We start from the raw sequence: 23,228 nt of genomic DNA, 5'->3' as shown, positions 1-23,228 counted from the left end.
GGATGACTCGTTCCCGGAACCAGACACGCCATACTGACCATCTGAAGAAAAGGCATCTATCTGTCCGGTAGAATCAGACCTCTGTGCGAGCACGGGAACCCACGATGGCGACGAACCAAGGCCTAGAGCCCTTGCCGCATGAGCACGATCCTCGATGGACGGCAGTTGACCAATATACCAATGCTCACCTGCTCGCACCATCTCGGAACAAATACCACGAGGCGCTGGAATTTGCCCATTCGAATTCTCTCGTCAGGGGCCTTCCCGACATTGCCGTTTTCCCAGGACAGGGGAAGCTACTGTCAATGCAGATCCAAATCACCGGCGCCAAAAACATTCTGGAAGTCGGCACGTTGGGGGGATACTCTGCCATCTGGATGGCCGCAGGGGCAGGCGAGGACGGGAAAGTGACCACCGTCGAAGTCAACCCGGACACAAAGAATGTCGCCGAAGAGAACATCGCGCACGCCGGACTGAGCGATCGCATCACCGTCCTTCTCGGCCCCGGCATCGAGGTCCTCCCCGCCCTGCTCAAAGAAGTCGAAGCCGGCAAGCGCCCGCCCTTTGACTTTGTCTTCATCGACGCCGACAAGGAGAACAATCTGGCCTATTTCGAGTGTGCGCTGCGGATGACGAAGCCCAGGTCTTGCATATTTGTCGACAACGTCGTCAGACGAGGCCGGTTGGTCGACGAGGCCGCCGCCAAGGACGATCCTCGAATTGCGGGGACGAGGAGGCTCATCGAAGCCGTGGGTCAAGACGACAGAGTCGACGCCGTCGTCATCCAGACTGTGGCGGACAAAAACTACGACGGTTTCCTGATGGCCCTGGTCAAATAGGTTGAAATAGATCTGTGAACGAAGTGTATATCGGAGTGGTTATCTATCAGACACCCATCGTCTTTTCAGCTCCAGATGCCAGTGAATTCAATCTCGACACTCTTTTTCTGCGTCTCCGGAAATCTTGCAGCCAACGGGGGAGTGGATAACGGCATAGTCTAATCTTCACATGGATCGAGTCTGCAATTGGACGGACTTGGGGGACGGAGAACGATCCTTTTCATTTCAATACTCACCACACGTGGGGATCAATTGGAACGCGGGCCGGCCATCATGCTCTGAGCCTCATTTGCCCACGATGCGTCAGGGCGAATTCTACATAAGAGTTTCATTTCAACCACCCAAGACATTGTTGACGTCTTCAGATTGATTCGACTCCTCTCCCTCCATTTAGCTCTCAGCTCTCCTTGTCCAAGTCCGTCACCGCGCCCGGCTTGTGCGCGACCTTCTTGTTGTTCTGGTCCGTGAAGACCACGGTGGGCGCGTGGCCCGCTCCTTTGACGCCGTCCAGCGCCTCCTTGGCCTGCTTTTCGCTCGTGACGATCTGCTCGACCTATAGTGCCCGTCCGCACACACGTTGATCAGCGACTTTGTTGTCTTCTGGGATTCCCTTGGAGAGATAGAGATGTAGAGAGACAGAGAGAGGGAGGGAGGGAGGGAGAGCGGGAGGTGAACTGGCCACGTACCTGTCCTTCGTGCTTTCCTCCCCGATACTGTGCGTGAGTGACGCGTGATTGTTAAAATCGTTCTCCTTGGTCCTTGTTCCTTCGTTGGCTCTTGGGTTCTGCTTGCAGCTTACAGGCGTTCTGACTGTATCACCATCTTCAATTGGCGCTCCGCCCTTTGATTTGATATCAGACATGCTGGGCGAGGATGGCGATGACGACGACGAGGAATGCCTTTTTTTCTTGATAGAGGTGCTGAGACGTCTTGTATGGGTAGCTCTTGGATGTAGTGGTTATGAAGGTCTAAGAGAGTTGTACATTGACGTGTAGAAGGCAGACACGTTTTGGTCGTGGAGAGTTCTATCTAATATGAACCTTGATCGTCACCCTTTGGTAATGCGCAACGGATCTAGCGTCTTCATTGGCCGGAGGAAGGTTTGGGTCCGGGTACGGATCTCCGTATGTCCTTCGATACTTGCCCTGTCGATCATGCCGAATGCAAATAGCAGGTAAATCAACGACCAGCTCGGCCTATGTTGGAAAGACGGCGTGGGAAAGGACGGGGTGCCTAGCGTGGGTTTGCACCATTTGTTGCGGTTAGCCTGGGTCTCTGAGGTTTCGGGGCGGTATATCGAATGCCCAGCGGACAAGCCATCGGCGTAGATGGCGATGCCTCGCTGGCATTGCGGGAAGAGCAACATCCATTGGGCCGTTCGGTTGGTGCACATTGCCTTCCCTTCTCGCCCTCCTTCAACAGTCGATCTCGATCTCAGCGTAGGCCAGGGCCCGGGGCAAACCTGTAGATCGTCACGCAACTGAAAAAGCTTCTCCAGCCAAAGCTCTGGGATTCCTCCGCTGGGGAGACCGACTCGACATGTTCTTCTCTGGTTTCCAGTCACAACATTTCACGGTTCTCGCGTCCTCGAGTGAGTTACAATCATCGCCCACAGCTGAGGCAGGATAAAAGCCACAAGAATACCTAGTCGAGAGTCAGGAAAAGAACCTACTACCGTGTAGTTAGGAAGCAGACACACTTACCCAATACGAATGAAAGAAGAGGTATTTGCGCCCTCGATTCGAGCCACGAAGAGGAGCCCTTTGGGGTCGAAGGCTTTAGCACCAACGGTTCCTTTTCCGCCTCTTCCAAGGTTAACTGTGGTGTGAGTTGCCGCTCCGGCTGAGGGTCAGGGACGGCCAGATCCTGTTTCATGCAATCCTGTTGGTCTCCGGGCAGATGATCGCGTGCAGCGTTGTCCACGTTCGCCATCCGTTCCTGCCCCTCGGCATTCCCATCCAGCAATTGCAGAATCGTCTTCGCATTGTCGAAATCAAAGAATTCAATCAGTTCTCGAAGCGAAACCTCCTTGCCGAGTGGAGCAAAAGGTGGAGATGTCTTCCAGTCAACGTATCCGGCATCCACCTCGAAAGTCGTGCGTCGCTCTCTCCCAAGGGTTACTTTCATGAAAACCTCTTGGCTTGTTGAAACCCCTCCGGAGTCCTGGAGCATCGAAACCCACACATGGGGGTCTGCATCATATTCCAAAAACCTTTCAATCATTTCGCCAAAGTCCTTTTCACTTTCACCATGCAAAACATGAATCATTTTAAGTACAAGGAAATGTTGCCAGAAGCTCAATTCCGCAGTAAAGCCGTTATTCGCAGGGCAAGTGTGTATAACAGTGTTGGGAGAGAGACCTCGTGCCAGCATAAGCTCCAGAAGCTTTATCCTGTTGCGCTGGTACTCAGAATCAGTTTCCCATCTCCATTCGATGCAGCAAGCAAGGATGGCAATTTCGAATGTGTTTTCGATAATGGTAGGATCTCGCTCTATCTTCCAGGCGACGTATTCGCAAGCTCCACAGAATGCTGAAATATGAAGAGGGGATGTAATGCTGCGTTCATTCAGAGTCGTACTCGCAGAAAAGTTCGTTAATTTGACTACAACGGCACCGGCCGCCTCTAGCTGCATAGTTATGGTATCATTGATGTGTTTCTCCAAGATGTCCGCCCCTTGGTGATGGATTACTGTAGCGCTTAGAGACTCCTGGAAACGATACGGCTCTTGATCAATGTTGTCTTGGATTCGCATCTTGATCAGGGCATAGACAACCAGACCCAACTTGTCATTGGTAATTCGGCCCTTGTTGCACCGCAACTCCGCAAGGAACAGTTGAGATATTGCATCTTCAGTGCTGAAGCTATCAAGACTGCACTTCATCTCGGCTTGGACTGCCTGACTTTCGAGAAATTGTCTGCAATCACGATATAGTCCGATGCGCGCAAGATATTCTCGGCGTCTCCTAGTAGCGTCATCCATGTCAGAGCACGGAAAGCATGTTTCCATAGCGAATGTTGGGTCGTTTTCGTAGTCTCGCAGAAAAGAATACCCCAACAACGACAAGTTGACGGGGAAATCTTTCAACTTCAGAACCATGGCAAAGGTCCGATGAGCTCTCTTGCGGCCTGGGCTGCTAAATGATTTGAGAAGATATTCAAAAAGCTCATGTAACTCGGTGGGGAGCTGGTCAAGTTCTTTTTCGACGTCAGAGACCTCATAGTTTTCGTCTAACTGGTCCCGAATTGACTTTACTACTAAAGCCACCCAGAGGAAGATCCCATCAGCTCTGTCTGTTATCTTTTGGGCCAGTTCATTGCCTTTCCCATCGGTCGCACCGGGGCAACTTATCCCGAACGTAGCTTTGAATATCTTCCCTTGTGAGATCTTGAAGGCGAAATCTCCTTTCGCTGGAGAAGGCGCTCATGAAGACTAGGTCCTCCCTGCTGGAGACACAGATCTTGACGTCGTCCGGTGCAGCTTCGGACCAACTGCAAAGCAGCTTGGTGAGATCTGCATAACCGGCTTCAGGAGTCTTTTCAAATTCGTCCAGACCATCGATGAAGAAGCAGAAACAATGCTCCCTGTACAGATTCCGATGACTGATAAGGCTAGACATCGCTGCCCGGGTTTGCAACTTCCGGAGATCGATCTTCGTTTTTACCTGCCAGGGCGTCGACTTCAGCTGAGCCCATAGGTCAGGCAGGACGTCGGGGATGAGCTCAGGGCACGCATTCAGCGTCTCGTAGAGGAGAGACCGGACAAGGCCAATTAGGGATTTTTGTTCTACTGTTTTAGAACCCTTCCAGAAGAAAAACTTGGCAAATGTTAGTTTTCTGCCGCCTGTCGGAACTTGTTAGTTTGGCTATTTCAGAACTCATGCGGCTGTGTAATTCGCTTGCGGGTTTGTAACGTACCTGCCCAGTGTTGTAGTTCGGTTTCGGTGCGAGGATGGTTGCACAGAAACTTCATCAATGTGCTTTTCCCTGACCCTAGTTTTCCGGATATGTGAAAGATACCGCTTCCGGCTGACAACCAATGCAGAAACGACTCTTTGCTGGAAGTGTCACGATTCAAGCTGCCTACCTGGGTGGTGTCTCCAAAAATCCATTCAAAGGTTTTGCTGTGTTCTTCGGAGACATGTTCGAATCTTGTGTCCATGTCGGCGTAGGCTAGACTCTCTAAAACACGTTGCTGTTTGATTTTCTGGAGATCTTCTTCTGTGAAATGCAGGAGTTCTCGGAGTTGTTCTTGGGCTTCAGGGCTAATGGATGTAACCCTAGTTCCGCGGCGAAGTTGTTCAACATGCTTGTGAAGTATCTCAAGTTTCCCAGTGAGACCTTCTGCAGAGGTAAGTAATGCATCCAGTCTGCCCTTTGTCCCAACACTGTAAAACGATTACTTTCTGCCCAATTGAAGGTGGAAAGGGCACAACCTGGTTAAAAAGTTCAGTTGGAATTCAAGGTTGTTTCGACAGCTCTCCAGTCTTCCTTCCAACTCCAACCTTTGTCTTTTGTATTTCTGATTCTTCAGTGCAGCCCAAAGGGCTTGGAGGGTAGAACCGGGATCTTTCGCCTTGATCTTCTGCAGAAGATCGAGAACTTGGTCGGCCAGAATTTTGCATTCATTTGCAACACGGCCGAGAGCCTTCTCATCTTCACTTTGCTGCGAGTAGTGCGTAGAACTGAGCTTCGAGGTTAGATTGATCATTTCGCTCACGACAAGTTCCAGGCTCCTATTACGCTCAGTCGTGCCGGACATGGAACCATAGACTTCCCGAGCGCCCTGGATGATCTCAGCACTGAAATCAACGAACTGCACTATGGCCGAGGCCAAGCCAATGGCTGAGAGCGGATCAAGCATCGTTTCTGGCACCAAAGGATATTGATGAAGCAAACGCGGTCAATTAGTCATTCGTTGAAGGGTGCTGGGAGAGGTTGAAAGACAGTGCGCAGCTTGATGTGCTGCACACGCCTCCCATCGACAGGGATGCCGATAATCCAGAATCCTCTCAAACCAGTAGGAGTTGGAGCCTGAGCTCAACTAGTTGAAGTGGCGGACTGCACAGCCTAGCCTGCGCCCTGCACATGCGGCAAACCAAACAGCACTTTTTCAGACGCAACCACATCATCTAAGACGTGGCTCCGTGGGCGCATTGTGTGCCTGATTGTGCCTACGCCAAACAATGCCATCGCTTCCGCAGCGGGCATAGCGGAAAACGCCCAGTTGGTCTTTCTTACAAAACTTGTCAACATCTCAAACTTGGCGAGCTGAATGTATTTGATTCCGAGATCGCCATGGGATACGCCAGGAATGATTTGGAGGAACGGATGGGATCATGGCGTTGAGGGAGCCTCGAGATGAAGGTGACCGATGACCACACATCATTGGGGTATCGCCGTCTAGTCATGCCAGGCCTGGTCAGAGCTGCGATCGTCACCCATGACAGATGTTGAGCCGGATTGGTATGTAGGCAAAGCATGCTTTGAAGAACCGTCTCCAGAGCCATACAACTCAAGCTCTTGAGGTCGCACACAACTGCCAGCGAGCCAGTTCGGCGAGTTTGGGGCTAAGCCCGTTTTGGACACTGCGGGTTGCCGCCATTTCAGTTCGCACTCCAACCTTCTGAACCCAGCGAGCGCAGCTATCTCGAATTCATCATCGAGTATTCACTAACAGAGTGCTGCAGCGTAATATCTCGTGCACGGGACCGCTGTGTGCTCGCCCGGAGAGCAGTCCCGACTCCTTGATGTGGTCGTACGGTCGATGGCATGCATCCTTGTTTCATCACGTGACTTGAGACCCAACATACGATTGTACCGATTAGACGACTTAGCTATGAAGAGTCCCGAAGGCTCTCCTGCTGGCATTCTTCTACTTCCAAGTTCAATGAGCTAGGCAAACACAAAAGTCATTTCATTCGAAGTCTTCTGCTACAGCAGCTCGCTGCTGGACCTGCGGCCAAGGCCCTCGAGATCGCTGCCCTCAACCGCGAGGCTATTGCCCGACCACGGAGCTTTCATGACAACATGCGGAAACGTCCTGGCTGCGGCCGTGTCCAACCATTCCTAAGGCGTGGCAATTGTTCGTGGACTGTCACCCTGCTTCCCGCACTCATTAAGAAAAGCCCAAGTCCTCAAAGCCGTCGTAGGGCTAGGTGGTACAGAGCACAACGTTTCGGTATGTCACACGGGTGCCTTTTAACGAGTGTCTATGAATATCATTTATGTTTTATCTATTTTCATTGTACGTTGAAAGGCGCGGGTTTGCCAGGAACTCGCGCGGTTCATGGTGCAGTTCTGTCCCCATTGTGGGCAGGGGCAACGGCCAATCTTGCCGCTGCGGCAGCGCTGTCGTCGCCGAGTTCGAGTTCGGGTCCGTAAAGGGGTCTGAAGGCCCCTCGGTGCCGTTGTAGTTGTAGTAGTCGCTGCGCTTGTACACGCGCATGGGGATCATCTTCTTCCCGTCCTGGCTGGCGCGCAGTTCAAAATGCTTCGTCCCGGCCTCTTCATTGTCCGCCAGGAACCAACTCTGCCGAGATTCTACCCTTTCATCGACGTCTCCCCATCGAGCTCCTGCCCTTTCTACGTCGGCGGAGAGGTCCATGCTCATCCCGCCTTTGCTGGCATCTGTCGCGTATGTCCCGGTGCCTGAGCCGGCGCCGGCGCCTTTTCCCGAGCCTGGTCCCGCCCCTATCCCCTGGCCATTGTCGTTGGAATACCCTGCGCGTCTTCTAGAGCCTCGTGCAAAGCTGTTGATGGACTCGACAAAGAAGTGTCGGAAGAACGGCTTCAAGCTTGGGGCGCTGGCGGCAAAAAGGGCCAAGTACAGTTCCAGCACCGCCCAGATCCAGGTCAGCCACAATGTCCAGGTGAAATCGTAGTCGACGTTCAACAGATTGTACATCAGGACAGTCCGCACCACTCCGGCGGCAACTGCCATGAACCCCAGCGCGAAGAGCGCGTACAATGCAATCTTCTGTCTGCGGGGGAGCTCTAGGTAATACACCAGGATCAGTGGCAGCAGGGTGCTGTAGAAATCGCCGGCCACGCTAAACGCCGACGACGCAGGGAGAGCCGCGCCCTCGGAACCACAGTGGAAGTGGTGAGTCGCGGCCCAGACAGGGTTGAAGCTGTCCCAGTAGGAGTGAAGAGGGCGACAGAGCAACAGGAGCGTCAGGGCGAACGAGACGAAATACAAAATGTTGTAGACGATGCCGATCCAGGTCGCAATGAAGAAGGCCCGGCTGAACTTGACGCTGAGACGGCGGTAGAACAACAGAACCGAAATCTTGATCAAGGTGATCCCGATAATATAACACCACAAGCTGGCCCAGATGTTGGCGCGTCCCCCGACGAAACTATCGGGCGGTATGTCCCATACGTGTCGACCATTGTAATAGTCCTTATTGCCGATTATGACCAGAACGGTCAAGGCTGTGAGAAATCCGAGGGCGATGACCACGAGAAGATCATCCAAGCCTGGTGCCTTGGTTATAAAGAGTCGCGAGTACACTCGGGCCGTGCAGATGATGATGCCAATGGCGGCAAAGATGATACACATGTACACAAGGCCAGGTCCTCTGGTGTCGGGATTGACATAGTTCGGTTTCGGGAAAGAAGCAATAACTGAAAGCGGTGCTAATGGGACGACAGTCAGTATGCGCCTGCTCTGGTGATGGCTGAGCACTCACGGTGCAACGTGTCGACCATTTTGATTCCGGCCGCGACGGAACTATATTGTTTGTCTCGGACAGCCGCGAGTCTTGGGGGCTAGACACGCTAGCAGCAAGATAGCATGTCACGTTGTCTGATGTATGTGATAGGATCGCAAAACAAGAGTCGTTGTGAAGTGTGATGTTACGAGACACTCATAGCTCGTTGGAGGCTTAGTTCGCAGGTCGCAATGCACCCGTACACTGGACACTGCTGGGGAACACACGTTTCAAGCTGGATCACCGGGAAGCAGCAGGTGTTGAGAAGGGATTATGGTACAAAAAGGCGAGGGGAGAAACGAAATTGCAAATATCCCCGGCTGAGAGACAACATTTGAAAAAGAGATGTTTCCAGGCTTATGCTTGAGAAGAGCTGGTGGAGGATTTGCGCAGGATTTGGGTAGGAAGCTTGTCCTGGGGATCCACAGACGTAGGAACGCCTCCTACTGTTTCCCTGTGCCATCCTCGCATCCGTGCGCAACGGGGTGCTCTGTGTAGATCCTTTCGCAACGGCTTCTTGCGACGACGAGGCTTGCCCCAGTACCGAGCAGTTGGTCGCCGTTTAGTTGGAACGCAGGCAGTTTGAACCAGCTGCTGGGACCGCCAGGTGGCGTCCGGGAGATCAGACGCGGTCGGTTTCTCCACTGCCAGAAGGCTGGTGAGGCCTGAAGCTAGGCTGAGAACAGCGAATGAAAGTAGCCCCTAAAGTGGTTCCTGATGTCCTGGACCGGCATGAGTTGTTGATAGCGATACAAGAACGAACAGGGATGTGGTCTGCGGGGAAGAAAAACTCAACTGTTGATCGCCATCAACTAGTTATCGACTAACTGAACTCAGGAGTTAGCACCCAATATGGAGTCATAGAAACTCCGTATTACAAAGTCTGTTCCTCGAGGATTCCATTCTGAAACAAACGGTCCCCGTGCAAATCCACCCTATCAAACGTCATTGCACATTCATGGGAATATCCCGTGGGGACTGTCGAATAGTACCTAACTAATTAGGAAACGATAATCCACTCGACAGCCCCCACTATCGAGATTGCGGATACTGAATGCCGACTCGCCCGGGGCCCTGGGTTCCTGACTCGAGCTTTGAGAGAGAGAGACCTGCAAAGGGAACGGAGACCATGTCGTCGCAACCCATCAAGCCTTTCGCTAATTAGGCATGGCGAAGGACGTCGCTTACTTACGTGTTCGAACTTCGAAGAAGTCGCAAGGACCATGGTGTTATGTTAGCTCGTCAGAAAGCTTGTGGTTTTAGAAAGAGCTTGGGACTGGATGCATTTCTCGAACAGTGCTGTAAGCCCCTTTCGTCCCATCCTACTTAGAGAAAATGGCGAGAATATTCCGAGAGCCCTCCCCGGGAATCTGCAAGGACGCGTTGCTGTTCCGAATTTGCTTTACCTAAAAGCTGACAAGGCGATTTCCGTGATCAATTAGGAATGGGAGGGAAAGACAACTTTGAATCCAACTATTCTCTGCTGGGGCGGGGAAACTAAAATAAATAAAAGATGTGCCCCCATCACATAAAGGCCGAAATTACATAGTATCCAATAGTCCGAGGTGCGCTCTAATGAGCCATCCTAAGAAGTGATAGAAAAAGGTGCGACATTAGGATCCAGCGCCTTCCACACAAACGGCATACCCTGGGACAACCCATTCTGGTCGAATGTGCGTGCGGCGACCTGTTGGCTGAATGCCTGCATACTGCTGTAAAAGGTTGATGCTGCGGATTGAGTGGCGCTATTCATGCGGCTTAGCATCGAAGGATCATCAAACATGTGCATCAGCGTGCGATTCGTGCCAACAAAAAAGGGGCGTACAAAAATGGCTGCCACGCTGAATTGCTCTTCAACCTTGTCAAGCGGCGGAAGGAAATCCACCACGTTTGTAAAACCTTTGGACGAGGGTGGCGGCTGGTAGAGGGACGGAGGATGGAAGGGGAGTGTAGAACTAGCGGAAAGCAACTCGTTCGTGTTGACCGTGTGGTGCGAGGTAGAGGCAAGATGAGCCTACGAGGAGGAGCTTCGTTAGCAGATCTTTTCGAGTATAGAGTGTAAATGTCAATTCAGCTTGTGTGCTCACCATGTGTGTTAAAGCATTGATAAGGGCGCTTCTCGTCGTGATCGAAGGGAAGTCAATCGCTTTGGCGGGGCCTTGTGACTCCTTGACCCATGCTTGCATTTCATTGTCGGCCGTAATATCTGAGTCTTTGGGGTAGTACGAATTCACAAAAGAAGTCATGAATGCATGAATGGCATTATAAATGGTCGAAGCGTCTTCGTAGAAAGGGAAGTTTTTCAACGCGGGGCCAAAGTTTGAATTGATCAATCCGCGAGACTCAAGCTCGGCCGTAAAATAATTTGCTTGGAAGCGGCCGCTGCCATCGTTCTCATATAGGTTCGTGGTGTAGTCTTGCGCCGAGGTGCCTGTGTAGGCAAAGACCTGGTCGACTGCTGCGCCAGGAAGGAACAGGAGGAGTTCTGCCAGCGGCTGGATGGCGTACACTTCATACATAATGCGGTTCAGTAAAGCGAGAACAGGATGATTGTCACTTAGGGTACGGATGGCAGCCAGGTATACAATCTGGACGACTTCGTGGGTGCTCGCCAGATGATTCCACTGCGCGAACCAGAAGTCGTTGACGTTGTACATGATCTTCGCGAGCAGCCAGTCGGCAGGGTCGTCCTTGGGCGTGTAAATGAGATTCGATCCCACATTGGTACGGATAGCTAGTGGCAAGAATTCTCCTGATGCCTGATCAATGTAGAAGAATGCGTCGCATGCGGCAGAATATCGATCGGTGGGGGTGAGATCTTTCTGGTCTCGATAGTCGGCATAAAAGAGTCGACCGCTTTCAAATAGCTGTTGAAGTGTCATGCCTGTGATTTGCGTCGTAGTGTTATCATCGACATTGAACTGTAATGTATCTGACGAGGGATTGAGCCTTTTCACCTGGTAAGGGCTGAACGAAAGGCGTTCCATTGAGAACAGTAGATCTTGGGTGTAATTGGTCAACATGCCCGGAACGGGGCCAGATGGGAGAGTTGCCTTCCAATGGCCGTCGTAAAGGAGCGTGTAATCGTCCAAGGTCTGCAGGCCATTGTACTGAGGAGCTGACACCGTACTGTCAGTTGTATCGGCGGCAGCGGCCACAAGGATAGGGGCCTCATCGAGCTGGATCAGAGCTTGGTCGGCCGCGACCTTCGCCAAACCCAAGACGCCAGTGGGAAAATAAGGTCCGCCAGCGACCGGAGGCCCATATAAATAGCCAGCTTGCTTCGTCGTAACATCCAATGCTCTTGTCAAGTCGAGAAGGTCATTCTGCGGTAACGAAAAAGGCGGAAGGAGTGAACGGCTCTTTAAAGTCGGTGGCCTGGGTACCGCAAGAGAAGTAACTTGGCTTGTTTGCAGCGCGACCAGCACGAGCAGATATGAAGCGAGTGACGGGTACTTCATGGCGGACCACTAGCTCTCTCAGCTCGCGGGCAATAGTCCCTTGCGAAGCGATGAATAGGCGCCGCCCCTACTTCTCAAGAATCCCATTGTGCGAAGAGCGCAGACTCTTATACAAGGAGAGTGAAGTCCACAAGCTGCATGTTGCTTCCAGGCTATCCACGCGCACTGTTGCGACATTGACATTAAACTAGCAATGGCAAGGGGTGAAAGTGACACAATCCTCCATGAACCGAGATTGCACTTCGGCGGCGCTCATAGTCGAGTTAGCGGGCGGGGCTGGATCGACATCTATAGACCCGATACGGTGATGCGGCTGCGGATATCAACCAAAGATCTTCAATGCTCAACGGTTAGTACGATCAAAGTGGGTCTCCATCGCAAGTTGGGGCGTAACATAGTAAACAGGCCTCCTTCGGCCTAGTTTTCCACCCCATGACAGTCCATTTTTGGTGGCAGTGGTCCTTCAAACGCGAATCTTCTAAAGAGTAGAAGTTCTCGAAATGATCAGGCGAATATACCTCTTGACTTTTTATGCTTCCCTCGACGGGACTCAAGGGCTTTGAAATACAAACAGTTCAGATTGTTCGTTCCGTTGAAGAAGAGGGAATTGGAGGCCTGTAACAAAATTAAAGAGCACAGAATACAGAATAGCCTCGGTATTTTGGGCCAATGATGTGCAGTGCGATGGAGCATTCAACCCCAATCAGTCGGAGGGCCACGGAATACACACCGCATTTGGAAGGCGAAGATGTTGTGGTGGGCCTCCCTACGGAAAAGTACTTGTTCCGAGAGAATTCGTCATACAGAGTATCTGGTCGCCAAAAAGAAGCATTGATCTTGCACAGAGCACAGGCTTGCACAGGGTTAGGTTGACCTTGTCATCACGTAACCTGGTCGAAAATTCGACTTGGACCCGCCGAACTATTCCTCCCCGTCTGACATTTCAACAACTCTTCCACCCTTCACATACACTTCCCCCCATCCCACAGTCCACCGGGCTGTGTTCGAATCAAACAGTATTTTTGCATCGGCATCGATGTGCGAGTGATAATACGGGTCCTGTCGAAACTTATAGAAAGATTCAATATCTGCCATGATGAAGTCGGCTGCTCTATCAAAATCCAACTTGTTGAGCTGGTCTAAACCTGGGCATTTGGCTTCAGCTTCTGGTAAAAGAGCTGACGGTGTATGGTACTGTGCTTCTTCCTGAGCGACCGTGCCTCGCTTCCTTTGTGGGCCTTGGTGCTTACCTGTCGATATTCTGCGATACCATATTTTACTAGTAAGTCTTCTGCTAACTCCCTGTGGGTCGACGGCTAATGCTTATGAAACTCGTCCTCACTCAGTCCGGGAACTCGATTGACGAAGATTGTTATCCGGTAGTATCGGTGACCTGGTAGCCATATTGACGAAGCCCAAGAAAGGCGTCGATGACTCTGCTCTTTGTTTTCACGAAATGAAGATATCGCTGGGTTGTCGAAGGTTTTCCATACTTGTCAAGGAAATTAACCTGCCGAAACGCAACGAAACTCCGTCCTGTTAAGCGCAGCATCTTTCCATAAGCAGGCAAACTTTTAGTGAGTTCTCACTCCTTCGCCACTTGTTTCATAAAGCTTCGACGAGCATTTACATCCGTGGATACATCCTAAAGGTGCTCGGTGGAGTTTCGGTTACTCGGGGCGATTTCGCACATCTAATCTACCCACTGCGGTGGTCGGGGTAAATGGGTTCGTTTACCGCGGCCTGGGGATGTCTGGGGAGAAAAGCCTGGGGCAGCGGAACCGGGGCGTGTTTGGACGCTAACAATGTTTGATCTATGACAGTGGCGTCCTGCGCGATCTATAAACAGGATGCCGCTTGTAATAGCTTCAGAACTACTGATGTCTGCTTCAAGTCCTCCGATAACGAAACAATCATGTCAAGTCCGGGCGAAGCGGTCGCGCTCGTGACTGGCGGTGTCGTAAGTGATCACCACATGTGTTCTCTCACAAGATCTATACGCAAATTTCTCGAGGGAGAAGTAATAAGAAGGGATCCATTCTCTAGTCTGGTATTGGCGCAGAGTTGACACGAAAACTGATCCGCGAAGGTTGGAGGGTCGCTGCTCTTGATATTGCGTCTCAAAGTGCCCTTGCTCAAAAACTTGCCGATGAACTTGGACAGAACTTCATGTTTTGCCAATGCGACATCACTCATTACCACGAGCAAGCAAGTGCATTTTCAGCTGCTTTTCAAAGATGGGGCCGAATCGATGCTCTCTGTGCCAACGCGGGGATCATCGACAGGAACTCCATTTACATTCTCAAGTGGCGTGGGAAAACCGAGTACAGCGAAAGTCCCATCCGCTGTTACTTAGCGAGCTGACGTATCTGTCAAAGGATACCTCCCGAACCAGACCTGTCATGCACGGATGTTTGCTTGAAAGCAACAATCTACGGCGTCCAACTTGCCATTCATTTTATGCGACAGAATCCCACGCCCGGCGGGAGCATTATTGCAACGTCCAGTATGGTGGCAGTCCACCCGGTTGCATCGTTTCCCGAATATTCTGGGGCAAAAGCCGGAGTAAGCCAGAGGGAGAGTGATGTGTAGGGGCTTCGTGCTGAGATTTCCACATGTCAATGGGTTCGTGCGAGCATGTGCTCCATACTTGCAGTTCGTGAGTACCAAGTTGCCATAGTTCCGAGTCGATATGGACCTCCACAAAGAAAGAAAACATTACCATCAATACAGTCTGTCCCGGTGTGGTGCCGACCCAATTCATAAGCCAGCATATGCGGGATACCTTTGGCGAAGACTCGCAAGTCCTCTCTTCTTCGGGACGTATATCGCCCATTATTCTAACAGGCTGTCAGATTAACACCCGTCTCAACCATCGTTAGCGCATACTGGAAGTGATTGAACGACAGATCTCTCAATGGGGAGTTTATTGAATGTTCTCGAGATCAGCACTTCATCCTGAAAAGGCCCGAGTACGCAGATGGAGAAGTATCAAAGCGAGCGACTACTGTCTACGATCCGTACTTCATGACTATACATGGGGAGCCTTCTGGACTTCCAGATATTGTGAGAAAGCGGGGTTAAGTCTCCGATACCTCAGACAACATGAGTAAACAGTCAATAGCTTAGACTTAGGTTGCAATAGGAACGTCGTATGCGCTAAAGCTGTCTGCAACTCGTGAGACTGCTACTCTCTGCCAAATGGCCGGGCTGTTGCACTCATCCGCCTCGCTTTTGAGGATTGTCTAACCATGGACGCCAAATCGTGCGTTTGGTCCATGTTACCACGAACCGCAGTGCTGATATTTTGGCCACTTTGGATCTCTGAAATGCATTTCTTCAGGTGTTATTGCTAAGACACCGGTATGATCGGCTAACTAGGCTCCCTGTATTCACCGTCCTTTGAGTTTCGAGAGATTGTCCTCGGTCCGACCTCTACCGCAGGGTTTTCCCCTTTGGACAACACTTCATTCGTACTGGTGAAAGGAGGCTGAGCACAGTATTGAACTCTACATGACCTTCTCCGGTAATACCTAGGTCGACAGCCAATAGCCCGAAGACCGGCAGTCCGACATTTCACCGTGCAGCATGCCAGTGCCTTTATTCCCATTTCAGAAGCTGAGTAAACGGGCAGCCCTGTCCGATTCCTGATATTAGGGGAGGGATGTACTTACCAGACACACGTTCTCGCCTCTGATAGACGTGGCTTCTTCTCGACTCATTATACCAACAGGCCTCTGAGATTAATCCGTCTGGGCCTTCACTGCTTCACCGTTGACACGAATTTGTCCGTGCGAGCTTTGTTCAGGATTTCCAACATGATTTCCCCAAAAGAAACTTCTCAGGAAGAAAAGCAGGTCGGATACTATGGAGACATAGGAGCAAAGTCCCATGTAACAGCTCATGAAGGGCATCACTTGACGACTGAGGAAGTGACTCAAGAGGGCGAAGGTATACTTCTCACCATTAGCACCAAAGATGGTACAGATACGACAGGCTTGAAATTGGCACCCGATGGTCGCGTACGTTCCCAGGCTCGAAGGTTGCTTGCATCGAATGACTGAAACCAAGCGCAGACTGTTCTTATTCCGCAACCAAGCGACGATCCAAACGATCCACTCAACTGCCCATGGTGGAAGAAACACGCAGTCCTACTCACAACGTCGATTTTGGCGGGCAATGGGGATTTTAGTCTTTGCCTTGGCTTCCCAGCGGTTCTGCCTCAAGCGCTTCATTGGGATAAATCGTATAACTCAATGAACTTCACCACGAACCTCGCAGTGATTATGGTGTAAGTTGCTCCCTTCTGTGACGGATTCTCTTGCTCCCCCTTCGAGTTGATAGCTGACTAGACTCCAGAGGAGTTGGTGGTGTCCTCGCGATTCCCCCAAGCTACTTCTGGGGGCGTGCGCCCGTCGTGTTCTGGGCTGTCCTCGCCAGCGTCTTCTTCACCCTCGGGATCTGCCTGACTGACAACTTCGAGGCCTTTTATGCATTGCGTGCGTTGCAAGGGGCTACCCTCACAGTTTGCCAGACAACGGCACTATGTTACATCAAAGATATGTTCTTCCTCCACGAGCACGCTCGCAAGATCGGCATATGGCTTTTCTTCTTCTATGTCACGCCATACATTGGCCCAATGCTGGGCTACTTCATGATTTCCGGACTTGACTCGCAGTGGCGCCCGCTATACTGGCTTGCGCTAGCATCGACTTGTTTTGATCTTGTTCTGGTGGTATTGTTTCTGGACGAAACTTGGTATCGAAGGGATGTGCCCCTTGAGGAGCAGCCGCCGCGCGGCAGCAGATGGCAGAGAGTGATCGGGATATGGCAAATCAGACTGCACAGAGGCTACTTCGTGGGTGCCTTACCAGCCTTTGGCAGGTTCTGGGCAGTATTGATCAAACCTCTGATGCTACCGATCCTAGTCTACTTGTGGGTGTAACAACCATGTCCGATAAAAGTGTACTGACGGGGGAATAGCTGCCTATATTTCATGTGGGCCACTGGAGTCAACATCACGGCGGCCGTCCTCCTCGGGACACCAGAAGACGTTGGAGGCTACGGATTCAGTCCTAAAGCGTCCGGATTCATCTATTTGTATGTTTTGCCTTCCTAACCGTTTTCTTCATTCTATGGCTGATGGTCTCTGGTACAGTGCCCCTGCTATAGGCGTCACATTGGGCGAGGCTCTCGGACACTGGCTGAACGACTGGAATGCTGCAAGATACACGAGACGCCATGACGGTCTTTTCAAGGCAGAAGCGCGTTTGCCTGTCACGTATCTCGGGACCATCATCATGGTGCCTGGCCTGGTCCTCTGGGACAGACGTTTAAGCATCATCTCCATTGGCTGGGTATTGCATTCGGCTGGGGAATTTATATATTCGGTGCCATGCTGTCCAGTGTTGCAATCACCACGTACGCTCTCGAATGCTATCCCCAAGCCTCGGGGGAGGTTTCGGCGTTCATCAACTTCATGCGCGTGATGGGCGGATTTGCTGTCGGTTACTTTCAGCAGCCATGGGGGGTGAGCGTTGGCTATGGCGCCAGTTTCGGCACACAGGCTGCGGTGATCGTCGCAGCCGGGGGGATCTTGATCTTCATTTACTTTTACGAGGAGAGGCTCAGGGTCAAAGGCCGCCCCCTAAGATTTCCTGGCTCAACCTGAGAGCATCGCAATGGTACTTGACGCCTGCTTGATTGAAAAGGGAAAGAAACCAGTCGCGCTTAGATGGTATTGCTGTTAGTAACTGGGAGATGTTTACGGCATACCAGTAGGGATATATACGAGTTCATCGAAGGCGAGAAACGGACAAAACCAGATTTCTAAAAAAGAAAGACAGATTGACCAATGCACTTGCAGAATCTAAAACCTGCTGGTTGGCTACGCTGTACCAACTTCCATGAGGCCCCCCCTCCTCTCGCGGCGAATGATTGATATCACAAACCTTGTATATTGTCTAATTATTCTTCGGTGCTTCGACTGCAAGGCAGACACATTGTTGTGTCTAACTTCTCATTATCAAACGCCGGCTGGCGAGTTGCGACGAAATTTCAGCGCAGGATCTTATTCTGCAACTCCGTTGCATAACGCCCTGACTCCTTTACAAGACAGAAGGGAACCTGAACAGACCCTTTTTTTTTTTTCCCCGAAAACCGCTGGAGGTAGTCGAGGCATTTCTGTCCTGCATGGATAGAATTCCGTTCTATGGAGTGAAGACATGTATTGTATGTCCTGACTTTGTTGTACGATGGTCTTTTTGAGAGGCTGTAGTCTGCCATTTGTAGCCGACGATATTCTCATTTCCTACACAGAACAGAGTTTCAACGTGGCCGGCACTAGAACTTCCTCTAAATGGGCTTCAATTGCTTCAAGATCTTGGGCTGTGGTAGGCCGACCATGACTCCCGAGTTGAGCAGGTTCTGATACTCTTGACTGGCACAATGTTTGTCAAATGCTTCCTTGCCGCTATACCGCTCAAAGACGAAAAAGTGGTTCGGCTCATCGTGGTCTCGCGAGATGGCATATTCCAACGTCCCAGGCTCCGACTCGACCAGTCGAATCAGAAGGCGGCACAGTGGTTCGAGTTCGTCGGCGTAGCCTTCTCTTGCGTACACCTACAAGGGACGACGTTAGGAAGTAGCTTGGTTGGCCTGGACTAGTGACCCACATCTCCATAAATGACGAATTCATCTTCTGGGATACATGGTAACTTCATCGTCGGTGCCATGTTGAAAGCAAGGGGAGGACTATCTCCCCAAACACGTTAAAGGGGGAGAGATCTGCTGGGCAAATAATCTTCTGAGACGGTGAAATGAAGGTTGTTACACTTCCAGCCACACCTTCGACCGATGGTTGAGAAATAAGGCATTGATAAATACTCAAGGGGCTTGATGAACTGTTTGGAGCTTTTGCTAGACTCGTATGGAACTCGTATTTCCCCGAATGCTTCCCCGGCTTTCAGCACCTGCGACCCGGTGCGGTCGGGTAACTTCGTATTAGTCCGGGGTCAGTATTTAAGCTGGGTTGGCTTTTCGGTCGGTGTAATCTCGCCACCCGAGGTGACATAGAGAGTCCGTTCAGGAGTCCGTTGACTTCTTACCGAGGATCTTTGGTCGTGTTTCTTTCAGGAAATTGAAACTCTTGCGAATGCCAAAGACGGGAGGTGAGCATTGATAGCAAGACCCCATGGGAGCGATACGTGACTTCAGCAAAGGGCGATGTGTCGCTCTTCGACATCTCCCATCCCAGCAATCTCTCCGTCCATAATTCCATACGCAAATGCTTCACCCATGACCTCAAAGGCACCGGCATCCAAACCGTGATCTGTGTCTTTACCGGCCGCCCGCAATATGATGAGCCCAGGCGCTCCGGCGACGGCTCCCAACACATCACCTACATCCGCTTGGCCAGTACACAGCCCAACGTGACCCTGCGTCGTAATAAAGGGTCGCTTTCCAAGACATCGTTCCATAAACGTCTTATACGAGAGCAGGTCCTGGCTGATAACGAGGACCGGCCCCTCGCCTTGTGCTGTGCACTTCTTCATCTCACCGAAGCCGCGCATGACCCTGGTAGTGTCTGCGCGACAGGTGATGGCCAGATAGTTATATTCCAGGCCGTGGACGGGGATGTAGGCTTTGGCATGTGCCTTGAGTCGGGATGGAATGAGGGCTGTTTTCTCCACGAAGGCCTCAATCTCTCGCAGGTAAATGTCGGCTTGGACGTAATCGAGCTCACCGGCGGCCTTGGATGTTGTGAAGGTGGCTCCCAAAGCTTGGATGGGACCTAGACAGTACCCATTGATGGCGAGAGTATTGGCCTGGCTCGAGACGTGTGTATGCTCGCTGAGAGCAACTTGGAGATGGGTCGCGGCTTTGAATAGACCATCCTCTAGGAGTCCACAGAGTGGGCGTCTCAGTGGGACAGACCAATCAGTCGTCCAGGAGGGTAGCGATGTCTCGCGGGAGCTCGTGTTATTCTTAGCGTCGTTTGCTACCCCCTTACTTTCGATCCCTAGGAGATCTGTATGACCGAGGCGAATCAGCGTTCTCGAAACCTCACGGTACGCCTCCCTCCAAGGCGTGTTGTAGTCTAGTGGAAAGCCTGCTGTTTCCAGGATGCTCCGATCGGTGCACATTCCGAACAATGCCCAGATTCGATCGATCTCCCAGCTGCAACCTGAGCCATCTGTCGACTCCGGAATGAAGGTACGCACAAGGCAAGCTTTCAAATTTGTCTCTGTGTGGTCTCCGTTTTGTTGCCTTTGGCGCTTGCGCCGTTCACCGAGCATGGTACTTGCTCGGGAATTCCATTCTCTTGACCGGCCAGGACCCGTCAAGTAGTTCCATAGCCCAGGTTTCTCATAATACCAGAAGAGTAACAACCTGAACAGCCGCAGAAAGAGAAAACGGGACTGCATCAATGGCCGAGCTGTACTCATGAACCAAAGCGTGCAGCATAAGATTGATGCTATGAAATCGTCCCCATCAACAAACGTGTCATCCCCCAACGCGAAAACCGTAGCATTGGCCACAGTATGTTCCTGGATCGTCCAGGTGCGCGCAAACCATTCGTTCCATGTCAGGTCTTCGAAGGCCCGTAGCATGTCGAGCCTGTTCGCAAATGCGCACCGGAAGTCGTCAGACGAGAAGAAGCGTTCCACCTGCCTGCGTCCTGTTCGCAGTTCGGGATTGTTGGGAAAATCCGGCCAACTTGTGGCGAGATTTGGCCCTATAGCTAGAATCCCAGCTCTCCGTGCCCCTGGACCGATGACTCGGGCGAAGCTTTGCAATAAGGCTTTGAGATTCCCACAGGTTGGACCGAGCCAGATCAACACTCTCTTTGCTCGAGAGTAAATATCCGTCATGCGGAGCATTTGCTTCGCTTTCTGTTTTGCATCACTTTGATCAATGGAAACTTGATCGATCCAGAAGTATGGTTCTCTTTCCCAATCGCAGCGGTTTTGCAAGGCGAAAACATAGAGGGCGGGCAGCGCCAGGTATAGATTTTCATATATTCCTTGCTCCTGGCCATTTACATGGATTTTGGATTTCTTTTTCCCGCAGACGTAGGAGAGGGCGATGTAGGGTCGATTTTCAGACATGGAAGATACCAATGTCGTCAGTGAGTATGCAGGAATGCCATGAGTTTCTTGAATATTCACTAGGCGAATCTCGTTCTCACCGAGCGATCTATTAGAGGTGGTAGGACCTGCCATATCCTAGGCATGTGGTTTGAAGCTCGTCCTAGTGAAGCTCCTGCTTGTTCATTACATGGGATATTATGGAAACAACCTGTAAATAAGAAAGAATGCAAGCCCGCCGAAAGTGTCTCTCTGCCCCAGTGGGGCAAACAAGGGGCAGAGGAGGATCCATTTTTGGGAGAAGGCCGAAATTGTGAGTGGCGCTGTGTCACTATGGGCGTCAATGTTCCACAAGATTACAATATTGTCTGAATACGGAGGTGCTGTCAGAGACAACGGGTCAGAGACTCGCGAAGCTGTCCAAGAGTAGCCAGTATGTCTGTCTAAATAGAGGCGACATTAGGGAGACACCACCCTCTTTACCAGTACTCAACTGGGATGAGGGCACAATCAGTTTTCCCTCTACTTGGTGAACCAATCTGGGGGTCAAGTCGGTAGTAGGTAGGTAGGTTGATTGTATCTGGCGGACTGAATGTGACCCGGGATGCCCAGGCCCTTATATATTAACAGGTGCCAAGCTGCTTCGCCTAATCGGGCTAGTCCATTAATGCTTGGCAGCTCTACAAGTATTAAGTGGTGCTAAGTGTGAGGCTTATTTAACAGCTGCAGGGAGACTTCATGCTCAGCAACAGCGAGGATTACCGCCTTGCAGAGCCCTCTTTGGAGACGTATGCAAGCAAGTCTGAAATTCTGGTGTCACTTCACTTGATGTATGGGAGCTGCGTCTAGGTACTGGCGAGTTGGGTATGTGTGTTGGCAGTTCAGACCGTAAGCGTTAAATGGAACGGGTGAAACCAGACCCCGTCGAGGATGGATAACACGCGACCGAACAGAGACGCCAACAACAGACCATTGCGCGGTCTTGGTGAGCACCGTATCACCTGTGACGAAGGAAACCCCGTTGATAGTTGATATCGATTTGCATTGCCACATGAAACGTCCAACGGACTATGAGATCACAAATGTCCCAGCATGACGTCAACTATCAGGGCACAGCACACGACCATTTTTCAGGACTTCATGTTGTCTCTGACCTGTCCATCCAATTGATCCTGGACCACTGCACTTCAGAATTGAAAAGTTCCCAGTGTAAAGAACCCTATCACGTCGAAGAAGCACTTCAAGAACCAAACGCAGACACAATGGCAGCAAGAAACGCAGACTCCATGACCAACGCCCAGGGTGAATTCATGCCTCACAAGCCCCGCGATGAACCCATGGAGAAGCACGGTGTAAGTCATGTTCCCTGGTCATCAGATACCTCCTGAGAGAGAAAACGTCTACTGGTAGGGCCCTTACTGACTCCTTTCGCTAGCACCAAATAGGCCAAAAAGTCTCGCCAGCAGATCACGCCCCCGAATTCACCGCCAAAACCCTTCCCCCAGGCACGGCCCCAGCAAATGCGACGTACCAACCAAACCCAGTGGGCGAAGTTCCGGGACAAGCTCTAAATGACAACGTCGACCGCTCACACGGCAAAGAAGGCGTCCGCACCGACCCTCTAAGCACACTGCCCGGCGCCACATCTGCCGACGTGCACACGGGCCTTGGCCTCCCGGGCCAGGGACAGACATCGACCGAACTCCGCCACGAAGGACACCACACAGCCAGCAAAGCGACTTCGGGCCCAGAGGGCGTAGGTGCAACGGGCGGCTCAGGCCTCCGGGACCCCGACGACATGAACCCCGAGTTTCGACGCCTACAGCAGGAGGGCAATCACCCTCGGGGGCCGATCTCAGGGCGCAATGTGAGCAGGACAGGTGCTGAGGCCAAGGAGCCCGTGAGCGCAGAGTTCGTGGCCGCAGAGGGTGCAAAAGCTGGCGAGTACGCAGAATATTCCAAGGCCAAGGGCGCCACAGGCGTGTCTGACCGCGGAGCGGCGAATTCTCGCGGCGAGTAAAGATGGACCCATCATCTTCTTCTCCTTGAGAGAAGGTACACGTGAGTCCTCCTGAGTGGAGAGCTGGTGCAGGTCCCCGGGAGAAAAGCGACAGGCCTCGAATAG

General features: G+C 51.6%; 10 protein-coding genes across 10 annotated transcripts; 4 read left to right on the top strand and 6 right to left on the bottom strand.

The window, feature by feature from the left end:
* Positions 1 to 104: 104 nt before the first annotated feature.
* Positions 105 to 839, top strand: A1O5_07920 (uncharacterized protein; the record flags this gene model as incomplete). The annotated part of the gene is made up of 1 exon (XM_007748505.1): positions 105 to 839. The coding sequence occupies one exon, from the start codon at positions 105 to 107 to the stop codon at positions 837 to 839; it is 735 nt and encodes a 244-aa protein (XP_007746695.1).
* Positions 840 to 1,236: 397 nt separating this feature from the next.
* Positions 1,237 to 1,701, bottom strand: A1O5_07919 (uncharacterized protein; the record flags this gene model as incomplete). The annotated part of the gene is made up of 3 exons (XM_007748504.1): positions 1,237 to 1,392; positions 1,526 to 1,552; positions 1,639 to 1,701. The coding sequence occupies 3 exons, from the start codon at positions 1,699 to 1,701 to the stop codon at positions 1,237 to 1,239; spliced, it is 246 nt and encodes an 81-aa protein (XP_007746694.1).
* A 708-nt stretch (positions 1,702 to 2,409) lies between these two features.
* On the bottom strand, positions 2,410 to 5,702 carry A1O5_07918 (uncharacterized protein; the record flags this gene model as incomplete). Its single annotated transcript, XM_007748503.1, has 5 exons — positions 2,410 to 2,483; positions 2,543 to 4,128; positions 4,178 to 4,682; positions 4,757 to 5,226; positions 5,275 to 5,702. The coding sequence occupies 5 exons, from the start codon at positions 5,700 to 5,702 to the stop codon at positions 2,410 to 2,412; spliced, it is 3,063 nt and encodes a 1,020-aa protein (XP_007746693.1).
* A 1,368-nt stretch (positions 5,703 to 7,070) lies between these two features.
* Positions 7,071 to 8,551, bottom strand: A1O5_07917 (uncharacterized protein; the record flags this gene model as incomplete). The annotated part of the gene is made up of 2 exons (XM_007748502.1): positions 7,071 to 8,479; positions 8,533 to 8,551. 2 exons carry the CDS (start codon positions 8,549 to 8,551, stop codon positions 7,071 to 7,073), a joined length of 1,428 nt encoding a protein of 475 aa, XP_007746692.1.
* Positions 8,552 to 10,138: 1,587 nt separating this feature from the next.
* A1O5_07916 (uncharacterized protein) lies at positions 10,139 to 12,014 on the bottom strand (the record flags this gene model as incomplete). The annotated part of the gene is made up of 2 exons (XM_007748501.1): positions 10,139 to 10,567; positions 10,641 to 12,014. The coding sequence occupies 2 exons, from the start codon at positions 12,012 to 12,014 to the stop codon at positions 10,139 to 10,141; spliced, it is 1,803 nt and encodes a 600-aa protein (XP_007746691.1).
* A 1,915-nt stretch (positions 12,015 to 13,929) lies between these two features.
* A1O5_07915 (uncharacterized protein) lies at positions 13,930 to 14,606 on the top strand (the record flags this gene model as incomplete). The annotated part of the gene is made up of 3 exons (XM_007748500.1): positions 13,930 to 13,974; positions 14,061 to 14,338; positions 14,393 to 14,606. 3 exons carry the CDS (start codon positions 13,930 to 13,932, stop codon positions 14,604 to 14,606), a joined length of 537 nt encoding a protein of 178 aa, XP_007746690.1.
* Positions 14,607 to 15,832: 1,226 nt separating this feature from the next.
* Positions 15,833 to 17,685, top strand: A1O5_07914 (uncharacterized protein; the record flags this gene model as incomplete). Its single annotated transcript, XM_007748499.1, has 6 exons — positions 15,833 to 16,036; positions 16,091 to 16,305; positions 16,374 to 16,949; positions 16,998 to 17,114; positions 17,173 to 17,317; positions 17,344 to 17,685. The coding sequence occupies 6 exons, from the start codon at positions 15,833 to 15,835 to the stop codon at positions 17,683 to 17,685; spliced, it is 1,599 nt and encodes a 532-aa protein (XP_007746689.1).
* A 683-nt stretch (positions 17,686 to 18,368) lies between these two features.
* Positions 18,369 to 18,748, bottom strand: A1O5_07913 (uncharacterized protein; the record flags this gene model as incomplete). Its single annotated transcript, XM_007748498.1, has 2 exons — positions 18,369 to 18,635; positions 18,689 to 18,748. The coding sequence occupies 2 exons, from the start codon at positions 18,746 to 18,748 to the stop codon at positions 18,369 to 18,371; spliced, it is 327 nt and encodes a 108-aa protein (XP_007746688.1).
* A 477-nt stretch (positions 18,749 to 19,225) lies between these two features.
* Positions 19,226 to 21,124, bottom strand: A1O5_07912 (uncharacterized protein; the record flags this gene model as incomplete). The annotated part of the gene is made up of 1 exon (XM_007748497.1): positions 19,226 to 21,124. The coding sequence occupies one exon, from the start codon at positions 21,122 to 21,124 to the stop codon at positions 19,226 to 19,228; it is 1,899 nt and encodes a 632-aa protein (XP_007746687.1).
* A 1,241-nt stretch (positions 21,125 to 22,365) lies between these two features.
* On the top strand, positions 22,366 to 23,123 carry A1O5_07911 (uncharacterized protein; the record flags this gene model as incomplete). Its single annotated transcript, XM_007748496.1, has 2 exons — positions 22,366 to 22,455; positions 22,539 to 23,123. The coding sequence occupies 2 exons, from the start codon at positions 22,366 to 22,368 to the stop codon at positions 23,121 to 23,123; spliced, it is 675 nt and encodes a 224-aa protein (XP_007746686.1).
* Positions 23,124 to 23,228: the final 105 nt, after the last annotated feature.

Source organism: Cladophialophora psammophila (assembly GCF_000585535.1).
Source record: "Cladophialophora psammophila CBS 110553 chromosome Unknown aczJe-supercont1.12, whole genome shotgun sequence".
Classification (NCBI taxonomy): Eukaryota; Fungi; Ascomycota; class Eurotiomycetes; order Chaetothyriales; family Herpotrichiellaceae; genus Cladophialophora; species Cladophialophora psammophila.
Note: the sequence above shows the minus strand (reverse complement) of the source record. Positions and strands in the feature narration are given on the sequence as shown.